Genomic DNA, 18,734 nt, shown 5'->3' on the forward strand with positions numbered 1-18,734 from the left:
AAGAGGTTGTCCTAAATGATGAGATAAAAGATGGGACTTATCTGCATGGCCCAAGTCTACATATTTACACTAATGCCACTATCTTGATTCTCTGGTAGAGTGCCAGATTATTGTTATTACATATATTGCTCCAGCCATGGAGTCCCACGAGCACCAAAAGAATGCCATTCTTTCCTGGATTTGTACTCCCAGTGAAGCAAACCATGTCTTGTAAGATGGAAGAAGCATCAGGTTATTGGACGGAAAATTAAACTGTGGTCACCCAGCCTTCAAACAAAAGATAGAAAGGATTCCCAATAGAGTCCAGTCCTGTCCTCAATTCTGATCACTGATGCACAAATTATCTGCTCTCTAAGTCAGATCTGCCAAGGAATGCTAGTGTCTATGTATTGTTCATTAATGAATGAGACCATAAACACATAGTCACACATGTTCCTGAGAATGCTTCTTTACTTGGGTAAATGAATGTTGCTGGTTCTTTAATGCATAATTTATATTTGATTGATGAAGAAATTGTTGAATCTTGTTGTCAGCTTATTAACATTCTGGCTGGAATATTTATCTGTATTATTTCTCTCCACTAACAGTCATCATTAAACTGGGAAACAAGACTCAGCATTGGCTCGTCACTTCCCAGCAACCTCTCTAGTCCTGCAGAAGAACTACCTCCAACTCGAGAAAAAGAATGCCACATCTTGGAAGGATTAAAAAAGCTTCAGAAAAAAGGGTCTTTCTTGGAACCACCTTCACTTGTGTCAACATGGGCTTACAAGGATTGCATGAACTCCAATGAAGGAATTTACTCACTTGGCCTAAGATGTCGGAATCGCAATAAGGATAAAACTCCTACACCTTTCAAGGCCGCTGATAAAATAGTATGCATAGATCAGTACAAACCATTTGAGTATGATTCTGATTCAAATGACGATGCAGATGATGACTACACAGCAATCATAATAAATGAAGTGCCAAGTAAAGATTGCAAATCATTTTGTAAAAAACTAACACACAGTATTTCTGAAAGTCTGTTTGATTGGGATCACAATGTTTCAGAAAGGCTCACACACCTAAGCTCAAGAGAAAAGCCTGAAAAGCTGACGAGTTTTGTCACTAGTTTACAGTCTAGTGACAAGTTTTGTACAAATAATAAGTTGCCTGCAACAAAACTGCAATTTAATTCTACCAAACTGCACTATGAGGATTTGGCGATCCAGCTGTCTGACACAGAGGATATTGAGAAGTTGGATGAAACTCAACTGGAAAACACTGAAAAGATAAATTCCTCTGAACTTGTATCAAGTTTTTTAAGTGACAAACAGGCAGTGAGTCATGCAAACCCACTTAGTTGTAAAAAAACATTCTTCTCTTCTGCTGATAAAGATGAAGGCCATTTTTCACCTTGCTCTGACAATAATCCACAGACATCGAACTTACTGAAAGATAACTGTCAAACAACCAAGTTTGTGAAAACATCATCTGAAGAATGCATCACAATAGTGTTTGATGCTGAAGATGGCCAGCCAATTAGGTTTAATTCCCAACAGACCGCAAGTGTCACCCTGTCTTCAAATCAGATTTCCTTTCCAAATGCTCCAGATGGGAATTGCCAGCAAACTGATTTTGCAGTAGATGACACTAGACTGCTGCCTCAAGGACTGATCACTTGTCAACGAGGAAGTGATGCAAGGAACCGTACAATCTTAGAGTCACTGCAAGGTCACGTGCTGCAAAATCCATTAGATGATCTTAAAGTCGACAAGAAATCATTTAGTTCTGTTGTTTGTGCAGACACTGGAAATTCCAAAAGGCCATTATCTCAACACAGCCCTCAACAGCAAAAAACATTGAAGCCGACTTGTAGCACAGCTTCTACATCAAACTCTGTACCAGCTCATTCTATTCAAAAGCCATATCTAACCAAAATACCCAACAGAGGGCAGGGCTCATCGCAAAAATCCTGTCACATAAATGGAAATGACACTCCCCATTTGCCTGCACCATTTGGCTCTCTTAACCAAGATAAGTCTCCACCAGGTACAAAAGTCTCTAAATACTTAAAAATACCAAATGTCAGTATTAATAATGGTTTAAAAAATGATAACGTTCCAAAATGCAGTCCACCACTTCCTCTAAGCTCTAAGATTGCATCATGCAATGAAGGAGGCAAGAGTCATTATGGGATTTTACAAGGATCTTTATTTTCCGGAAAGCCGATGGTGGATCTTGGAGAACATCCCACACGAGATAAACATGATTCCTTAGAGTCGGAGGAAATTAAATCTCCATCACCTTCACCTCCACTTCCACCAGGCAGAACCACTTCCTTGCTTTTTAGACCAAATTGTGAACATTCTCTGAATATAACTGCAAAATCCAAAACATCCACACCTGTTATGCCAGATAAGGATGCACCCATATGTCTATCTTTAAAGCCATCGGGAATCACTAGTGCAGCATTGCCTGCCTCCCCAATGACAAAGGAAACAGAAAATCAACTAAACCAGCAGTCCCCAACAATCGCTGATTTGAGCAGCTCCCACCATGAAAAAGCTGCTTTGCAAAACTCAGCACATCTGTCACAGGAGTCAAATGAAACCTCAAATGATTTGACTGGAATGTCTTCTGAAAAAAAATCTGTGAAAACAAATTGCTCAAACACTTCATCAATGCACATTGAATCTTGTCCTCAAGCAGCTGCTAAAATGATTAAAAGTTTAGCATGCAATCATGCAAACCAAAAGGATCCCTCACTTCAAAACACATTTTCTGCCAAAACAGGGCAATTATGCAAAATTGACTTGACAATGCAATGCACACCATGTAAGATGTTACCAGCATCGCCACAGTGCCATGTACCAAGTATAAATGAACCCTCAGCTCAGCCACAGCACTGCCAGTCTCCAACCGGTTCTACTGATAAACACCCAACCTTTTCACGCTTTGAAGAACAAAAACCCAAAACTCGTATTCCTGTTGGACTTAAGCTATTCTTGAAATCACCACCATTGTTGAGAAAAAGTTCAACTGTACCTGGGAAGCATGAGAAAGACAGTATTAATATCTACTCTAAAGGAAACGTAACTTGGGGAAAATCTGAGCAAGTTGATGTATCTGAAGGTTCAATAGTTGATAATGAGAATGCAGGCAACCTTCAGGATCCTCCTGTTGTTAAAGCAGGTTTACCTGCTGAACTTGAGAGTGAAATGAAATATTGCAGAAACTCTACAGATGGAAATGATGTTAATAACATGGAAATTAAAGTGTTTAAGAGGTCAGTTTCAGTTAACAGCAAACCTTATCTTAAACCGGCTCTAGGTATGAACGGTGCCAAAGCTCGAAGCCAGAGTTTTAGCAATCAGTCCGGGGAGAAGCCTTCTGTTTCGCTGGTGGATGGGCCTGGAAAGGTGCGAACACAAATTATTACAAACACAAGTGACAGAGGTAATTCCTTGACGTGGCAGAACTCCACCGGTGCAGCAGAAGCAATGCAAACTAAACCAGCCTGTGGCTCCTCGGCTACCCAAAGTGCTTCACATTCTCCAAGAAAAGCCGATGTTTCCTACACACGACAGGTATCAAATGGAAGTATAAGCAGCTCAAGTAGCCACCATAGTAGTCCTAGCAAGTTGCCTTGTAGAACTCCACCAAAAGCTGACGGTCAGCTTAGTACTTTCAAGTGTAGTGGCAGACAGTCGCCTCCTCAAAAAGAAAGCAGAAGCCTACCTCTCAGTGAGAAGAAAATGAAACCAATGCCACAGAAAGGAAAAAACGTAATGCTTTCTGGATTTGAGTCTCAGTCATCACCAAATATGTCTTCTGCGGAAAATCCATGCAAATCGCAGAGTCCCTCTGAACTGAATTTGGCAAAAGTTGCGAAAAAACAGGAAAATCTATCCAAAAGGCCTGAGAATCCTGGCAAGGTACTCATCCCTCCTTCTGTTGCTGAGACACAATGCAGCATTGAAGCAAAAGTCATGCTGGGAATCCAGGAAAATATGCAGAAGTTGCAACAACGGGGCAAAGTTCAGTTTTCAGAAAGTAAACAGAAGACGGGGCCTTCAATAGCCAAATGGTTTGGTTTCCGAAAGAGTAAGTTGCCAGCTCCCAATAGCAAAATGTCTGATGATTCTAAATCCAAGGATGAGAAAAAAGCAACCAAAAGTGGAACCAGTTCTGGAATCAAGCAAACAAAATTCGATAAGAAAAAGGATAAAAGAAAAAATGAAACTGGATGTGAAAGAGAGAATGATGTCACCAAAAGAGAATCGCATTATGTCAAAAAGTTAGAACATGATTATCCAAGTAAAGGTTCTGAGTTCACAACCCAGGAAACATACTACAGTAGAAAAATAAATCTTGCATCCAAACATCAAGGTTTTAAAGATCACAATATTCCCACAAAAGAGTCAACAAATGATGAGTTCATGCAAGAGCTCTTGCACAGGTAATAATCCTATTAAATTTAACTTCCATACGTTTGGTATCCCAACATTTCAGGGTAATGTTCATTGAGTAATCTTATTTATTTTTAGTCATTATTTCAACTCCACATCTCATTTTTAACAATGGATTTTAGAGACATACTCCAAAAATTTACAACCTATACAGAACTGTGCAAAAGTTCTAGGCACCCAAGAATTTTTATCTGTTTTCAGATGGTGTGGCCTCCACTGAGCCCTGATCTCAACATCATCGAGGCTGCCTGGGGATACTTGGAGAGACAGAAGCAATCGAGACGTTTAGAGTCTGCGGAAAAACAGTTGGAAGTTCTGCAAGATGCTTGGAGCAACCTAAATAACTAAGATTACTCAATGAACATTACCCTGAAATGTTGGGATGCCAAACATATAGAAAGATAATTTTCTTAGAAAACTATCTGATATTTTACCAAAGAGAATTGATGCAGTTTTAAAGGCAAAGGGTGGTCACACCAAATATTGATTTGATTTATTTCTTTGTTGCTTACTGCTCTTTATAGTAAATTGTTTAATATTTAGAAACTTTTCAATTCAAGGCATCTTTGCTTTGCAGAATATTTTTGCACATGCTTTAGACTTTTGCACAGTGCTGTATCTGCATCAAATTTTGTCAAGTACCTACATTGCACAATTCAATAATGAGTCTTGATGAAGGGTCTCAGCCCAAAACATCAACTGTTTATTCTATCCACAAACTCCTCCAGCACATTGCTCCAGATGTCCACCATCTGCAGAACCTCTTGTGTCTAAATTCAAAAACTAAAACAATTAAGCTTTTAGTTTTGTTTTGCTTAGGTAATTGCTGAAAATATGAGCTGATAAAATTGCAACCAAGAGAAAGGCAGGAATCTGGAACTTGACAGAACATGGAAGAAACAGATAGAGAAAGCTGGGAATTAAGCAGAGGAAAGAGTAGAAAGAAAGCACAAGTCAGAATCAGTGAATTCAATATCACATCAGCTGCAGGTTATGAAGGAGTTCCATTTTTACAGAAGTTCATATGTCTGTTTTGTCTATGTCCAAAATTATACACAGATCATGTGATACAGCAATTATAGTAAATGCCTCCTGATTACCTCCAGTGCAATAACTGGTATTGATTAACACATGCAGTTATTTACTGCCTCCCCCTGCCTCATTACAACAAAGTGAAATGATGATGTCTCACAGTGAATGGACTATTGAGTATGAGCACAAGTCAATGCACTTCAATGGTCAGACAAAAAGTTATCATTTACCCGACGTGTGTTTTCCTGAAGTTACCTGTGACTCTTACCCAGAAAATTTCATGTTGTTAATTTGTCACTTTGTTTCATTCTTACCTCTTCTCTTCTCATCTGCCCATCACCTCCCTCCGATGCCCCTATTCCTTCCCTTTCTCCCCTTTCTCCCATGGTCCACTCTCTTCTCCTTTCAGAATCCTCCTCCAGCCTTTCACCTTTTCCACCTATCTCCTCCCAGTTCTCACTTCATCTCCCCTCCCCCAACTACCTACCTTTCCCCTCACTGGGTCTCACCAATCAGCTTCTAGCTTGATCTTCTTTCCCTCCCCACATATTTTTATTCAGGCTTCTTCCCCTTCCTTTCCAGTCCTGATGAAGGATTTCGACCCAAAACATCGACTGTTCACACTTTTCCATAGATGCTGCCTGGCCTGTTGAGTTCCTCCAGATTCTGAGTGTGTTACTCTGGAGAATCTCTTGTTTATCAGTTTGTTAGTATTTTATTTAGATTTGAGAGAAGAGAAATAGTTAAAATTATTGCTAACAAAATTATAAGTCAATGTATGAAAATGGGTTATTTACTTGAGTTACAGAACATTCAAACTTCTGCATGGAAACAGTTGTGAATATTTTAACTCAAATAGTAACAGGCAGAATATATTAAGGAGCAGTCAAAAACATTTATCATTCAAGAGTCTGGAGAAAGAAAGGTACAGCAAGGTTACTTACAGCATTAAAGTAGAATGAACAATTGACTGATTGAAGAAGGACGGTCTAATTCATCAGTGGAATCACTTTTACCTGCAGAGTTGATAAGAAGGCTGCTCATCAGAAGGAAAATGCATCAAATCATGTTTCCCCCAGAAACATGTCTAAGGGCATCTCCCATGGCTCCGCATTTCCTAGCAGCTCTACCAGTGTTCTGGCAAGCCATGGAAAGAATTACAAAATGAAACCACCTACTGAGATTCCAAATGAAATTCAAGTAAGTTTCAGCTTTTTCAGTATGATATTGTATGAATTGTAAATAATCTATCCCAGAGTGATTGTGATGACAATGACTTTTACTCAATTTCATTTCAATGCATTTGCAAGTACAGCAAGAACTCTTTTGGGATGCTGAGTCATAGAATCACAGAAAGGCACAGCATGGAAACAGTCCATAAGGTCAGGGTCAAGCCAGTTAAACTGCCTACTCCCATCGACCAGCACTGGGATCCAGCCCTCCATATTCCTACCATCCATGTACCTACTCAAACTTCCCTTAAGTGTTCAAATTGAGCTTGCGTGCACCACTTGTGCTGGCAGCTCATTCCACACTCACAACCCTCATATTTCACTTAAACTTTTGACCTTTTCACCCTTAACTCATGGCTTCCAGATGTCCCACCAGCATCAGTAGAAAAAACCTGCCTGCATGACAAATGAGACAGGACAGGTGACAGAAGTTTGTATTGGGAGACACTTTGCATCTGGTGGTTGTGATACCATTAACTTAAAGGTAGATATGGAAAAGGATAGGTCTGGTCTGCGGGTTGATATTCTAAATTGAAGAAAGGTCAATTTTGATGGTTTCGGAAATGATCTGGCAAGTGTGGATTGGGAGAGGCTATTTTCTGGCAATGTGTACTTGATAACTGAGAATCCTTCAAAGTAAAATTTTGAGAGTGCCAAGCTTGAATGTTGTTGTCACAATAAAAGGCAAGGTCTAACTCATTTCGGCAACCCTGGTGTTCAATAGTTATTGAGATCCTGGTTAAGAAAAAGGTGGTGCATAGCAGATACAAGCAGGCAGGAACACAAGGTAATTGAGTACAAGAAACCTGAACTGGACAAAGGCTCCACAGAGGATACAATCACAACAGCCCTCCATATTGCTCTGACTCACTTAGAGGAACCCAACACTTATGTGAGGATCTTATTTGTGGACTTCAGATCTGCATTTAACATAGTCATCCCCCATAAACTGGTCAGCAAACTGAACACTCTTGGCCTTGGTTCCTCCCTGTGCTCATGTGTCATGGACTTTCTCACAGACCGACCACAGCAAGTCAGAGTTGGTAATCCCATCTCCACCACCCTCATCTTAAAAACAGGCACCCCGCAGGGCTGTGTGCTGAGCCCTGTGCTCTACACACTCTTCACACATGACAGCACCCCATCTATGCCTCCAACTCCATAATTAAATTTGTGGACGATACCACAGTGGTTGGCCTGATCTCGGACGAGGATGAAACAGCCTACAGGCTTGAGCTGGATCATCTAACAGAGTGGTGTAAGGACCGTGATCTGGTCCTTAACACTTCTAAAACAAAAGAGATAATCATTGACTTCAAGAGATCAATGTACAATGTTCAGGAGACAGAGTACACACCCCTCCGTATACATGGGGATGTAGTGGAAAGTGTGGAAAACCTGAAGTTCCTTGGAGTTATGTTGTCAAAACAGCTGCTGCGGACCACCAACACCTCGCTGACATGGACCACCAACACCTCGCTAACGTGGACCACCAACACCTCGCTGACGTGGACCACCAACACCTCGCTGACGTGGACCACCAACACCTCGCTGACGTGGACCACCAACACCTCGCTGACGTGGACCCCAACACCTCGCTGACGTGGACCCCAACACCTCGCTGACGTGGACCCCAACACCTCGCTGACGTGGACCCCAACACCTCGCTGACGTGGACCACAAACACCTCGCTGACGTGGACCACCAACACCTCGCTGACGTGGACCACCAACACCTCGCTGACGTGGACCACCAACACCTCGCTGACGTGGACCCCAACACCTCGCTGACGTGGACCACCAACACCTCGCTGACGTGGACCATCAACACCTCGCTGACGTGGACCACCAACACCTCGCTGACGTGGACCCCAACACCTCGCTGACGTGGACCACCAACACCTCGCTGACGTGGACCACCAACACCTCGCTGACGTGGACCACCAACACCTCGCTGACGTGGACCACCAACACCTCGCTGACGTGGACCACCAACACCTCGCTGACGTGGACCACCAACACCTCGCTGACGTGGACCACCAACACCTCGCTGACGTGGACCACCAACACCTCGCTGACGTGGACCACCAACACCTCGCTGACGTGGACCACCAACACCTCGCTGACGTGGACCCCAACACCTCGCTGACGTGGACCACCAACACCTCGCTGACGTGGACCACCAACACCTCGCTGACGTGGACCACCAACACCTCGCTGACGTGGACCACCAACACCTCGCTGACGTGGACCACCAACACCTCGCTGACGTGGACCACCAACACCTCGCTGACGTGGACCACCAACACCTCGCTGACGTGGACCCCAACACCTCGCTGACGTGGACCACCAACACCTCGCTGACGTGGACCACCAACACCTCGCTGACGTGGACCACCAACACCTCGCTGACGTGGACCACCAACACCTCGCTGCTTGTAAAAAAGACACAACAAAGACTCCTCTTCCTCAGAGAGCTAAAACAGGACAAACTCCCACAAAAGCTGTTGCTTAACTTCTACAGAAGCACAATCGAAACCATCCTGACCAACAGTGCCACAGTGCTAGCTGCACAACCACTAAGCGACAAGAAGGCAGCCCAGCGAATTGTCAGGATGGAGCTCCCAGGACTGGACACCATCTATTTTAGCAGACTCAGGAGGAAAGCAATCAGCATAACCAGAGACACCACACACCCCGGCCACTCCCTGTTTGACCTGCTGTCGTCCAGCAAAAGGTTCAGAACACTAAAAGCCAGAACAAATAGACTGAGGAACAGCTTCTACCCCAGAGCTGTGGCCTCCATCACACCACTCCCATAAAATAATGACTGAAACTATGAGCACACACATGCACACACAAGGACTCAAATGCTTCACTAACGGCACTTTGTGCATTACTGTGACATTCTGGTGCTGCTGCAACTTATTTTCTGCTACTTATCTATTTAATATTGTTTTTTATTATTGTCTTGTTTTTATCTACCGCTCTGTTTGATTGCCTGAGAGGAAGTCAAACAGAGTTTCATTTTACCTGTGTATAATAATAAAGGTCATTCAATTCAATTCACTTCAATTCAAAAATGCAAGGGAACACTTAGAAGGAAATCAGGAGCAAAAGAAGGCATGAGGTTGCTCCAGCAGAAAAGGTGCAGGAGAATCCCAAAGGCTTCTGCAGGTATATTGAGAGCAAAAGGATAGCAAGGGACAAAATTGATCTTCTGGAAGATCAGAGTTGCAATCTGTGCATTGAGCTGGAAGGAGTTCCTAAGTGAATTTTTTGCATTTGTATTTCCTCAGTGGGGGGACACAGAGTCTATAGAAGTGAGGCAATGCAGGAGCAACATAGAGGACCCAATACAGATTACAGAGGAGGAAGTGCTTGCTCCCCTGAGGCAAATTAGAGAGGATAAATCCACAGGACTTGACATTATGTTCTCTTGGAACCTGTGAGGCGCTTGTTCAAAAATTGCAGAGACTCTAGGAGAGATGTTTAAATCATCCTTAGCCATGGGTAAGGTGTTGGAGGATTGCTAATGTTATTGTACTGTTTAAGAAAAACTCTGAACATAAACCAGGAAATTATAGGCCAGTGAATCTGACATCAGAAGTGGGAAAGATATCGGAAGGTATTCTAAGGGATCATATATTTAAGTATTTGGATAGACTGGGACTGACTAAGGATAGTCAGTATAGCTTTGTGTGTGTTATGTCATGTCTAATCAATCTTGGAGAGACTTTCATGGAAGTTACCAGGAAAGTTGATGGAGGCAAGGCAGTTGATGTTGCTTAGCAAGGCTTTTGACAAGGTCCAAAATGTGGTCCCTAAGACCATAAAACATAGGAGAAGAATTAGGTCATTCAGCTCATCGAGTCGGCTCCACAATTCTATCAGACCTGATCCTGGATCCCACTCAACCCATACACCTGCCTTCTCACCAGATCCTTTGATGCCCTGACCGATCAGGAAATTATCAGCTTCCGCTTTGAATATAAGACCATAAGACATAGGAGCAGAATTAGGCCATCTGGCCCATTTAATCATGGCTTATCTTAATTTTAATTTCCTCCTCAACCTGATTTCTGGCCTTCTCCCCATATACTCATGGACTTGGCCTCCACCACAGAATGTGGCAGAGCATCCCACAGATTTGCTACTCTCTGGCTTAAAAAAATGCCTCCTTATTTCTGTTCTACAAGGTTGCCCCTCAATTTTGAGGCTGTGCTCTCTAGTTCTGGATACCTCCACCATAGGAAACATCCTCTCCATCTCCGCACTATCTAGTTCTTTCAATATTCAATTGGTTTCAATGAAATCCACCACATTCCTCTAAATTCCAGTGAATACAGACCCCAAACTGCCAAATGCTCCTCATATTTTAATCCCTTCATTCCTGGAATCATCATCATGAACCCTCTGTGGACTCTCTTCAAAGACAACACATCATTTCTGAGATATGGGTCCCAAAACTGTTGACAATACTCAGCAAGTGTGGCTGACTAGTGTCTTATAAGGCCTGAGCATTATCTCCTTGCTTTTATATTCTATTCCCCTTGAAAGAAATGCCAGCATTGCATTTGCCTTCTTTACCAGAGACACAACCTGTAAATTAACCTTCTGGGAGTCTTGCATGAGGACTCCTATGGTCCTCTGCACCTCTGATGCTTGAACCTTCTCCACATTTGGATTATAGTCCATACTATTGTACAAAAATGGACAAGAATGTTCAGTTGCTTAGCATTCAAGATGAGGTAGTAAACTGCATTAGATATTGGCTTCATGGAAGAAGCCAGAGAATGGGTATAGACAGTTGCCTCTCTGAGTGGAGGCCTATGACTAGTGGTGTGCCACAGGGATCAGTGCTGGGTCCATTGTTTGTCATCTATATCAATGATCTGGATGATAATGTGGTAAACTAGATCAACAAATTTGCGGTTGACACCAAGATTTGGGGCCTAGTTTACAGCGTGGAACACTATCAAAGTTTGCTGTAGGATTTGGTTGAGTTGGTGAAAAAATGGATAATGGAATTTATTGCAGACAGGTGAAAAGTATTGTACCTTGGTAGGACAACCAGGGTAAGTCTTATACAGTGAGCAGAAAGGCACTGAAGAGTGTAGTGGAATCGAGGGATTTGGGAATACAGATCCATAAGACATTGAAGGTGGGATCATAGATAGATAGGGTTGTAACAAAAATCAATGTATTGAGTACAGGACTTGGGATGTTATGCTGAAGCTGTTTAAGTCATTGATGAGGTCTAATTTGAAGTATCGTATCTAGTTTTGGTTATCTGCCTACAAGAAAGATGTAAATAAAATTGAAAGATTGTAGAAAAAAATTGAGGATTTTGCTGGGACTTGAGGGCCTGAATTATAAAGAAAGGATGAATATATTAGGACTTTTAATCCCTGGAGTATAGATGAACGAGGGGAAATACAAAATGATGAAGAATATAGATGGGGTAAATACAAGCAGGCTTTTTCCACTGAGGTTAGGTGAAACTAGAACTCGAGGCCATAGGTTACTGGTGAAAGATGAAATATTTAAGGGGAATATGAAGAGGAATTCTTCACTCAGAGGTTGGAGAGCATGTGGAAAAGGCTGCCAGCTCAAGTGTTGAATGTGTGGTCGATTTCAACATTTAAGAGAAATTTGGACAGGTACATGGATGGTCACGGCATGGAGGGCTATCAGGGTGCTGGTCGATGGGTCTAAGCAGATTAATGGTTTGGCAAGGATTAGGTGGGCTTGAAGTGCCTGTTTCTGTGCTGTGTGCTCTATGACTCTAGGAATCTTTAAATATAATGTTATTCCAAAAAACATCTTTGGCATAATGAACTTGGAATAAGATATGAATTTTCTTGGAGAAGATACTATCTGCCCAGTAAGACTACAGACCTCATTCCCTTCCTAGAAGGAGTAGTTATATGTTTAGCTGTGGTACCCAGCTATAACTATGTCAAAAATATCTTTAATCTCCTAACAACTCCTTAAATGTAGAAATAGAATACCCAAGATCCAGAAAAGTGTTGAAATAAATAAAGTGGAAGTGTGTCAGATGCATCGAAGGAAGTTTTAACCTTTCCAGCATCTTCCAATTTTTATTCTGTCAAATAAATGTTGTTTTGTTCACACCAACATTATTAATATAGCAGTTGCAGAGGTCCTGATCCTGAAACTTTCTCATGGGTGGAATAAGCATATCAGGCAGGAAGCACAAAGAACCTTAACACACATTTGTATAATTTTTAGTTGCAATTTAACATATATGAGCATGAATTATTATTCTTGCCAGTTACAAATAATCGGGTAGGTCAGCCATGAGTCATAGTTGATGTCGTTGAGTAGTTTTGTTCACTCTGTTCCAGTTCTTCAGTCTTAGATATGCCATTAAACATCCATTTTTATGTGAATCCTATCCTAATCTACTTAATTCTCTCCACATTTCCAACAATTGCTTTTTCTTCACCCTCTACCCCCATTCCCCCCCCCCACCATTACCATCATCCACAGATTCTACCACTTTGCTACATACCAGGAGCAGTTTGCGATGGCAAACTGAGCTTTTAATGTTCTTTGCGTGAAATATTTGGAGGCCAGGAAACCCACGCTGCCAGAATGTTTCTCTTTTTTTTTGTTTTTTTCACCATTCTCTGTAAACTCTAGAGAACGTTGTGTGTGAAAATCCCAGGAGATCAGCCATTTCTGTGATTCATAAGCCACCCCAACTCCACCAACAATCATTCAACGGCCAAAGTCACTGAGATCACATTTCTTTCCCATTCTGGAGTTTGGTCTGAACAACCACTGAACCTCTTGACAATGTCTGCATGCTTTTATGCATCGAATTGCTGCCACATGGTTGGCTGATTAGATATTAATGAGTAGATATCTGGGTGTACCGAGAGCATAATGTGCCATTCATTCACAAACTACTGAAGATTACGAACCCTAATATTCTGTCAGTAATTCAAGAGACAAGAACTTGTCTATTTTGTTTTACTTTCATTTTGCCAAATAATACTTAAATGCAAAATGGATATGTTTCAAAATCTTTCATGGCATTCATGCACTGTTTCTTTAATAGCTGTGCAATATATCTTCAAGATATATTTCTTGGTTCTTATAACATTTTTGTCTGATTTGTTTAATTATAGAAAGATTTGAAAATGGATTCTGAGTGTGTAGTTAGTGCAATTCCACATGAAAGTTACGTTGAATTGTGGCATTTGAGTGAGTCATCTCCTGGGAAACTCTCTGACTGGCAAAGTTTAAAATATCAGAACCAAGTGAATGAACAGGTAAATGCAGCTACATTATTACCTTCTCATTCAAGGCAATTGTATTGCTGCAAGGATGTGAATTGATATGCTTTTCACTTTTTAAAAATGTACAACTCTTCACTAACAAACTACGATAGATATTACTGTCAATAGTCTGGAAAATATCTCATGTAGTGCAGATTGGCCTCTTCACTTGCTGAGTTGAGGAAAAACATTTGAGTGAGTTTAAATCACTGGTAAAATCATTAATACCTTTTCTTTAAAAGAAGTTTTGGGCCAAGACCTTTCATCAGGACTGGAGAAAAGAAGATGAGTCAGAGTTGGAAGGTGGGGAGAGGGGAGGAAGAACCACAAGGTGATGGGTGAAACTGGTGGAGTGGGGGGAACGGATGAAGTAAAGAGCTTGGAAGTTGATTGGTGAAAGAGATACAGGGCTGGAGAAGGGGGAATCTGACAGGAGAGCACAGAAGGCCATGGAAGAAAGAAAAGGGGGAGGCGCTCCAGAGGAAGGTGATGGACAGGTGAGGAGATGGGAAATGGTGAGAGGGTGGGAGGCATTACCAGAAGTTCGCAAGATCGACGTTCATGCCATCAGGTTGGAGACTACCGCTAGTGAAAGTTAAGAGACTACTAGACAGGTGTATGGAGGAATTTAAGGTGGAGGGTTATATGGGAGGCAGGGTTTAAGGATCGGCACAACATTGTGGGCTGAATGGCCTGTACTGTGCTCTATTGTTCTATGTTCAGACAGAATATAAGGTGTTGTTCTTTCAACCCGAGTGCCCTTATCGTTACAGTAGATGTGGCCATGGACTGGTATATCAGAATGGGAATGGGAAGTGGAATTAAGATGGGTGGCCATTGGGAGATCCCACGTTTTACCGGTGGATGGAGTATAGATGCTCAGTGAAGCCATTTTCTAATCTGCATCAAGTTTCATCGATATACAGGAGGCCACACCAAGAGGACCAGATACAGTAGATGACCCCAACAGACTCACAGGTGAAGTGTCACCTCACCTGGAAGGACGGTTTGGGGCCCTGAATGATGCTATACCTGCCCCTACACCTCCTCCCTCTCTAACATTCAGGGCCCCAAGCAGTCCTTCCAGGTGAGGAGACACTTCACCTAAGAGTCAGCTGGGGTCCAGTGATCCGGGTGTAACTCCTGTTTTCTGATGAGGTCCAACATAGACTGGGAGTCCACTTCACCAAGGACCACCCTCCACCCACCATAAACACCCTCCCAGTAGCCACCCATTTTAATTCCACTTCCCATTCCGACAGGTCAGTCCATGACATCCTCTACTGTCACGATGAGGCCACCACTCAGTTTGGAGGAGCAACACCTTACAGTCCATCTGGGTAGCCTCCAAACTGATTGCATGAACGTCGATCTCTCAAACTTCTGGTAATGCCCCCATTCCCCATTCCCATTTCTCTCTCTCACCTTATCTCCTTACCTGCCTTCAACTCTCTCCGGTGCTCCCCCCACCCCTGCCTTTTCTTTCTTCCATGTCCTTCTGTCCTCTCCTATCAGATTCCCCGTCTGTCCTGTATCTCTTTCACCATTCAATTTCCCAGCTCTTTACTTGACCCCTCCCACCAGTTTCACCTATTGCTGTGTTTCACCCTCCCCTCCCCCCACACTCTTACTGAAGGATCTCAGCCCAAAACATCGACTCTTTTTCACAGATGCTGCCCAACCTGCTGAGTTCCTCCAGCATCTGCAGATTTTCTTTTGTTTGTATTGCCTCTTCTGCCTGCTTATTGCTGCTGTGAGGATTCCTCGAAGATCCACTTTCAGATGGTTCATTCAATATGATGGGCTCATGACATTCACCAGCAAACCCTTCATCAATCATCACACAAACATGATCTTATCATCACTAATGGTTGGTACCTCATACTGGCCCCTCAAGATCACATTCTGAAACACAATCTTCATTTGCAGAGCAGAGCTCGTATTATAGTAAATGACATTCTTTGACCCATACTGATTCCTAGGAGTCACTGTGTCCATGTTCACATTTAAGACCTTCTGTGTTCTGAGTTATAATTATCATTTTGGTACTCATCACTAATTTTTTTTAAACAATTGTACAGAATTAATGTTTTTTTTAATTTCCATATAAACATAGAAAACCTACTGCACAATACAGACTCCTCAGACACAAAGCTGTGTCAAACATGTCCTTACCTTAGAAATTACCTAGGGTTACCCACAGCCCACTATTTTTCTGAGCTCTGTGTACCCACTTAGCAGTCTCGTAAAAGACCTTATTGTATCTGCCTCCACCAACGTCGCTGGCAGCCCATTCCACGTACTCACCACTCTCTGTGTAAGAAATACTTACCCAAAACTAAATCCAAATGATTTAGTTTACTGTATGTTGTTTTGTGACTGTATATGGTGAGTTAGGCTGCCCTTCAGCTATTTCATGATACCTGTACAGGCCAAGAATATTGAAAATAGGTTATATTAACAAAGCAAATTCAGTCATAAGACTATAACATATCGGAACAGAATTGGGCTATTTGGCCTATCAAGTCTGCTCCATCAGTTCATCATGTCTGATCTATTTTTTCTCTCAGACCCAATGTCTTATCTTCTTCCCATATCCCTTCATGCATTAATGAATCGAGAAATCTATCAACCTCTGCCTTAAATATATCCATTGACTTGACTTCCACAGCTGCCTGTGGCAATGAATTTCTCAGATTCACCATTTTTTGGCTAAAGAAATTCCTCCTCACCTCCATTCTAAAAGGATGTCCCTCTATTCTGAGTCTGTGTCCTCTGGTCCTAGACTCTCCCACCATAGGAAACATCCTCTCCATATCTCTCTATCGAGGCCTTTCAACATTAAATAGGTTTCAATGAGATCCCCCCCCCCCTCATTCTTCTGAACTCAGGCCCAGAGCCATCAAAGTCTCCTTATATGGCAATCATTTCAATTCCAGAATCATTTTCATGAGCCTCCTTTGAACCCTCTCCATGGTCAGTACATCTTCTCTTAGATAAGCAGCCCAACATTGCTCACAATACTCCAAGTGAGGCCTCACCAGTGTTTTAGAAAGGCTCAACATTAAATCCTAGTCCTCTTGAAATGAATGCGAATATTACATTTGCCTTCCTCACCATTGACTCAACCTGAAATTTAAGCTTTAGGGATAGATTTGTAATATCACTTCTGAGAGTGCAACATTTCCGATACATCATTATTAAGTACATTTTGTTGGATTCTGACTTGCAATTTTAATACTCCTCCTTTACTCTTTAACACTACTTTGTTATAGTAATGATATTTTTCCCCCTATCTTCAGGCAGCTGTAATTTAGTTACTGCATCAGATTACCCCTAGTGTTTATTGTTCAGCATACACAGGGCCACACAATCTCTATGAAAAATCAAGCAAATATTACTATTTTATATATGAGGAATATCAGATTATTTCTTCAAGGTATTTTCCTACAGCTATTTATATGTGTCATGGTTACAGAATGAACCATTAGGCATCGATGTGATTAGGTATTCACTTTCTAGATAAGTGTTCATGACTGAGTCTTGTAGGAGTATTAGGATTTTTTTTAACCAAATACTAACAATGGTGCATATTCTTAAAGTTACATGGCACAAAACCCTGCGTTTTTACAATTTGTAAGAAGCCAGTAAATTAAGAGCATAAGTAAATTGGTGAGTTTGGATATGAAAGATAGTGTTGAAAGATATTACTCAATTTTGGAATCATAGTAAAGAACAGCACAGAAACAGGCCCTTGATTCCATCAATTCTGTGCTGAATTATTTAAACTAAATATTTAAACTAAATAATTTAAACTAAATTATTTAAATTATTTAAACGAGGAATGTTGATGAGGGTAAGGCAGTAGATGTAGTCTGTATGGACTTCAGCAAAGCCTTTGACAAAGTTCCACATGGAAGGTTAGTTAAGAAGGTTCAGTCGTTAAGTATTAATGCTAGAGTAATAAAATGGATTCAACAGTGGCTAGATGGGAGATGCCAGAGAGTAGTGGTGGATAATTGTTTATCAGGATGGAGGCCGGTGACTAGCGGGGTGCCTCAGGGATCTGTTTTGGGCCCAATGTTGTTTGTAATATACATAAATGATCTGGATGATGGGGTGGTAAATTGGATTAGTAAGTATGCCGATGATACTAAGGTAGGAGGTGTTGTGGATAATGAGATGGGTTTTCAAAGCTTGCAGGGAGATTTATGCCGGTTAGAAGAATGGGCTGAACGTTGGCAGATGGAGTTTAATGCTGAGGAGTGTGAGGTTCTACATTTTGGCAGGAATAATCCAAATAGAACATACAGGGTAAATGGTAGGGCATTGAGGAATGCAGAGGAGCAGAGAGATCTAGGAATAACAGTGCATAGTTCCCTGAAGGTGGATTCTCATGTAGATAGGGTGGTGAAGAAGGCTTTTTGGAACGCTGGCCTTTATAAATCAAAGCATTGAGTACAGAAGTTGGGATGTAATGTTAAAATTATACAAGGCATTGGTAAGGCCAAATTTGGAATATTGTCTGCAGTTCTGGTCACCGAATTATAGGAAAGATATTAATAAATTAGAGAGAGTGCAGAGACGATTTACTAGGATGTTACCTGGGTTTCAGCACTTAAGTTACAGAGAAAGGTTGAACAAGTTAGGTCTCTATTCATTGGAGCGTAGAAGGTTGAGGGGGGATTTGATCGAGGTATTTAAAAT

At 41.8% G+C, this 18,734-nt stretch overlaps 1 protein-coding gene across 17 annotated transcripts in view; it reads left to right on the forward strand.

Annotated features, from left to right (window-relative positions):
* The window catches only part of nckap5l (NCK-associated protein 5-like), a 954,759-nt gene that overhangs the window by 822,580 nt on the left and 113,445 nt on the right, over window positions 1-18,734 (forward strand). For 16 of the 17 annotated variants that reach the window (XR_009511536.1, XR_009511537.1, XR_009511538.1 and 13 more), the window contains 3 exons: window positions 588-4,444; window positions 6,509-6,686; window positions 13,878-14,021. Coding sequence is in view for 14 of the 17 variants with exons in the window: in XM_059966283.1 (XP_059822266.1) it covers window positions 588-4,444; window positions 6,509-6,686; window positions 13,878-14,021 (4,179 nt within the window). In the remaining 3 variants the exon portion in view is untranslated. The remainder of the gene's footprint in view (window positions 1-587; window positions 4,445-6,508; window positions 6,687-13,877; window positions 14,022-18,734) is intronic. The other variant, XM_059966289.1, reaches the window with a different exon arrangement.

Source organism: Hypanus sabinus, chromosome 4 (assembly GCF_030144855.1).
Source record: "Hypanus sabinus isolate sHypSab1 chromosome 4, sHypSab1.hap1, whole genome shotgun sequence".
NCBI classification, from domain to species: Eukaryota; Metazoa; Chordata; class Chondrichthyes; order Myliobatiformes; family Dasyatidae; genus Hypanus; species Hypanus sabinus.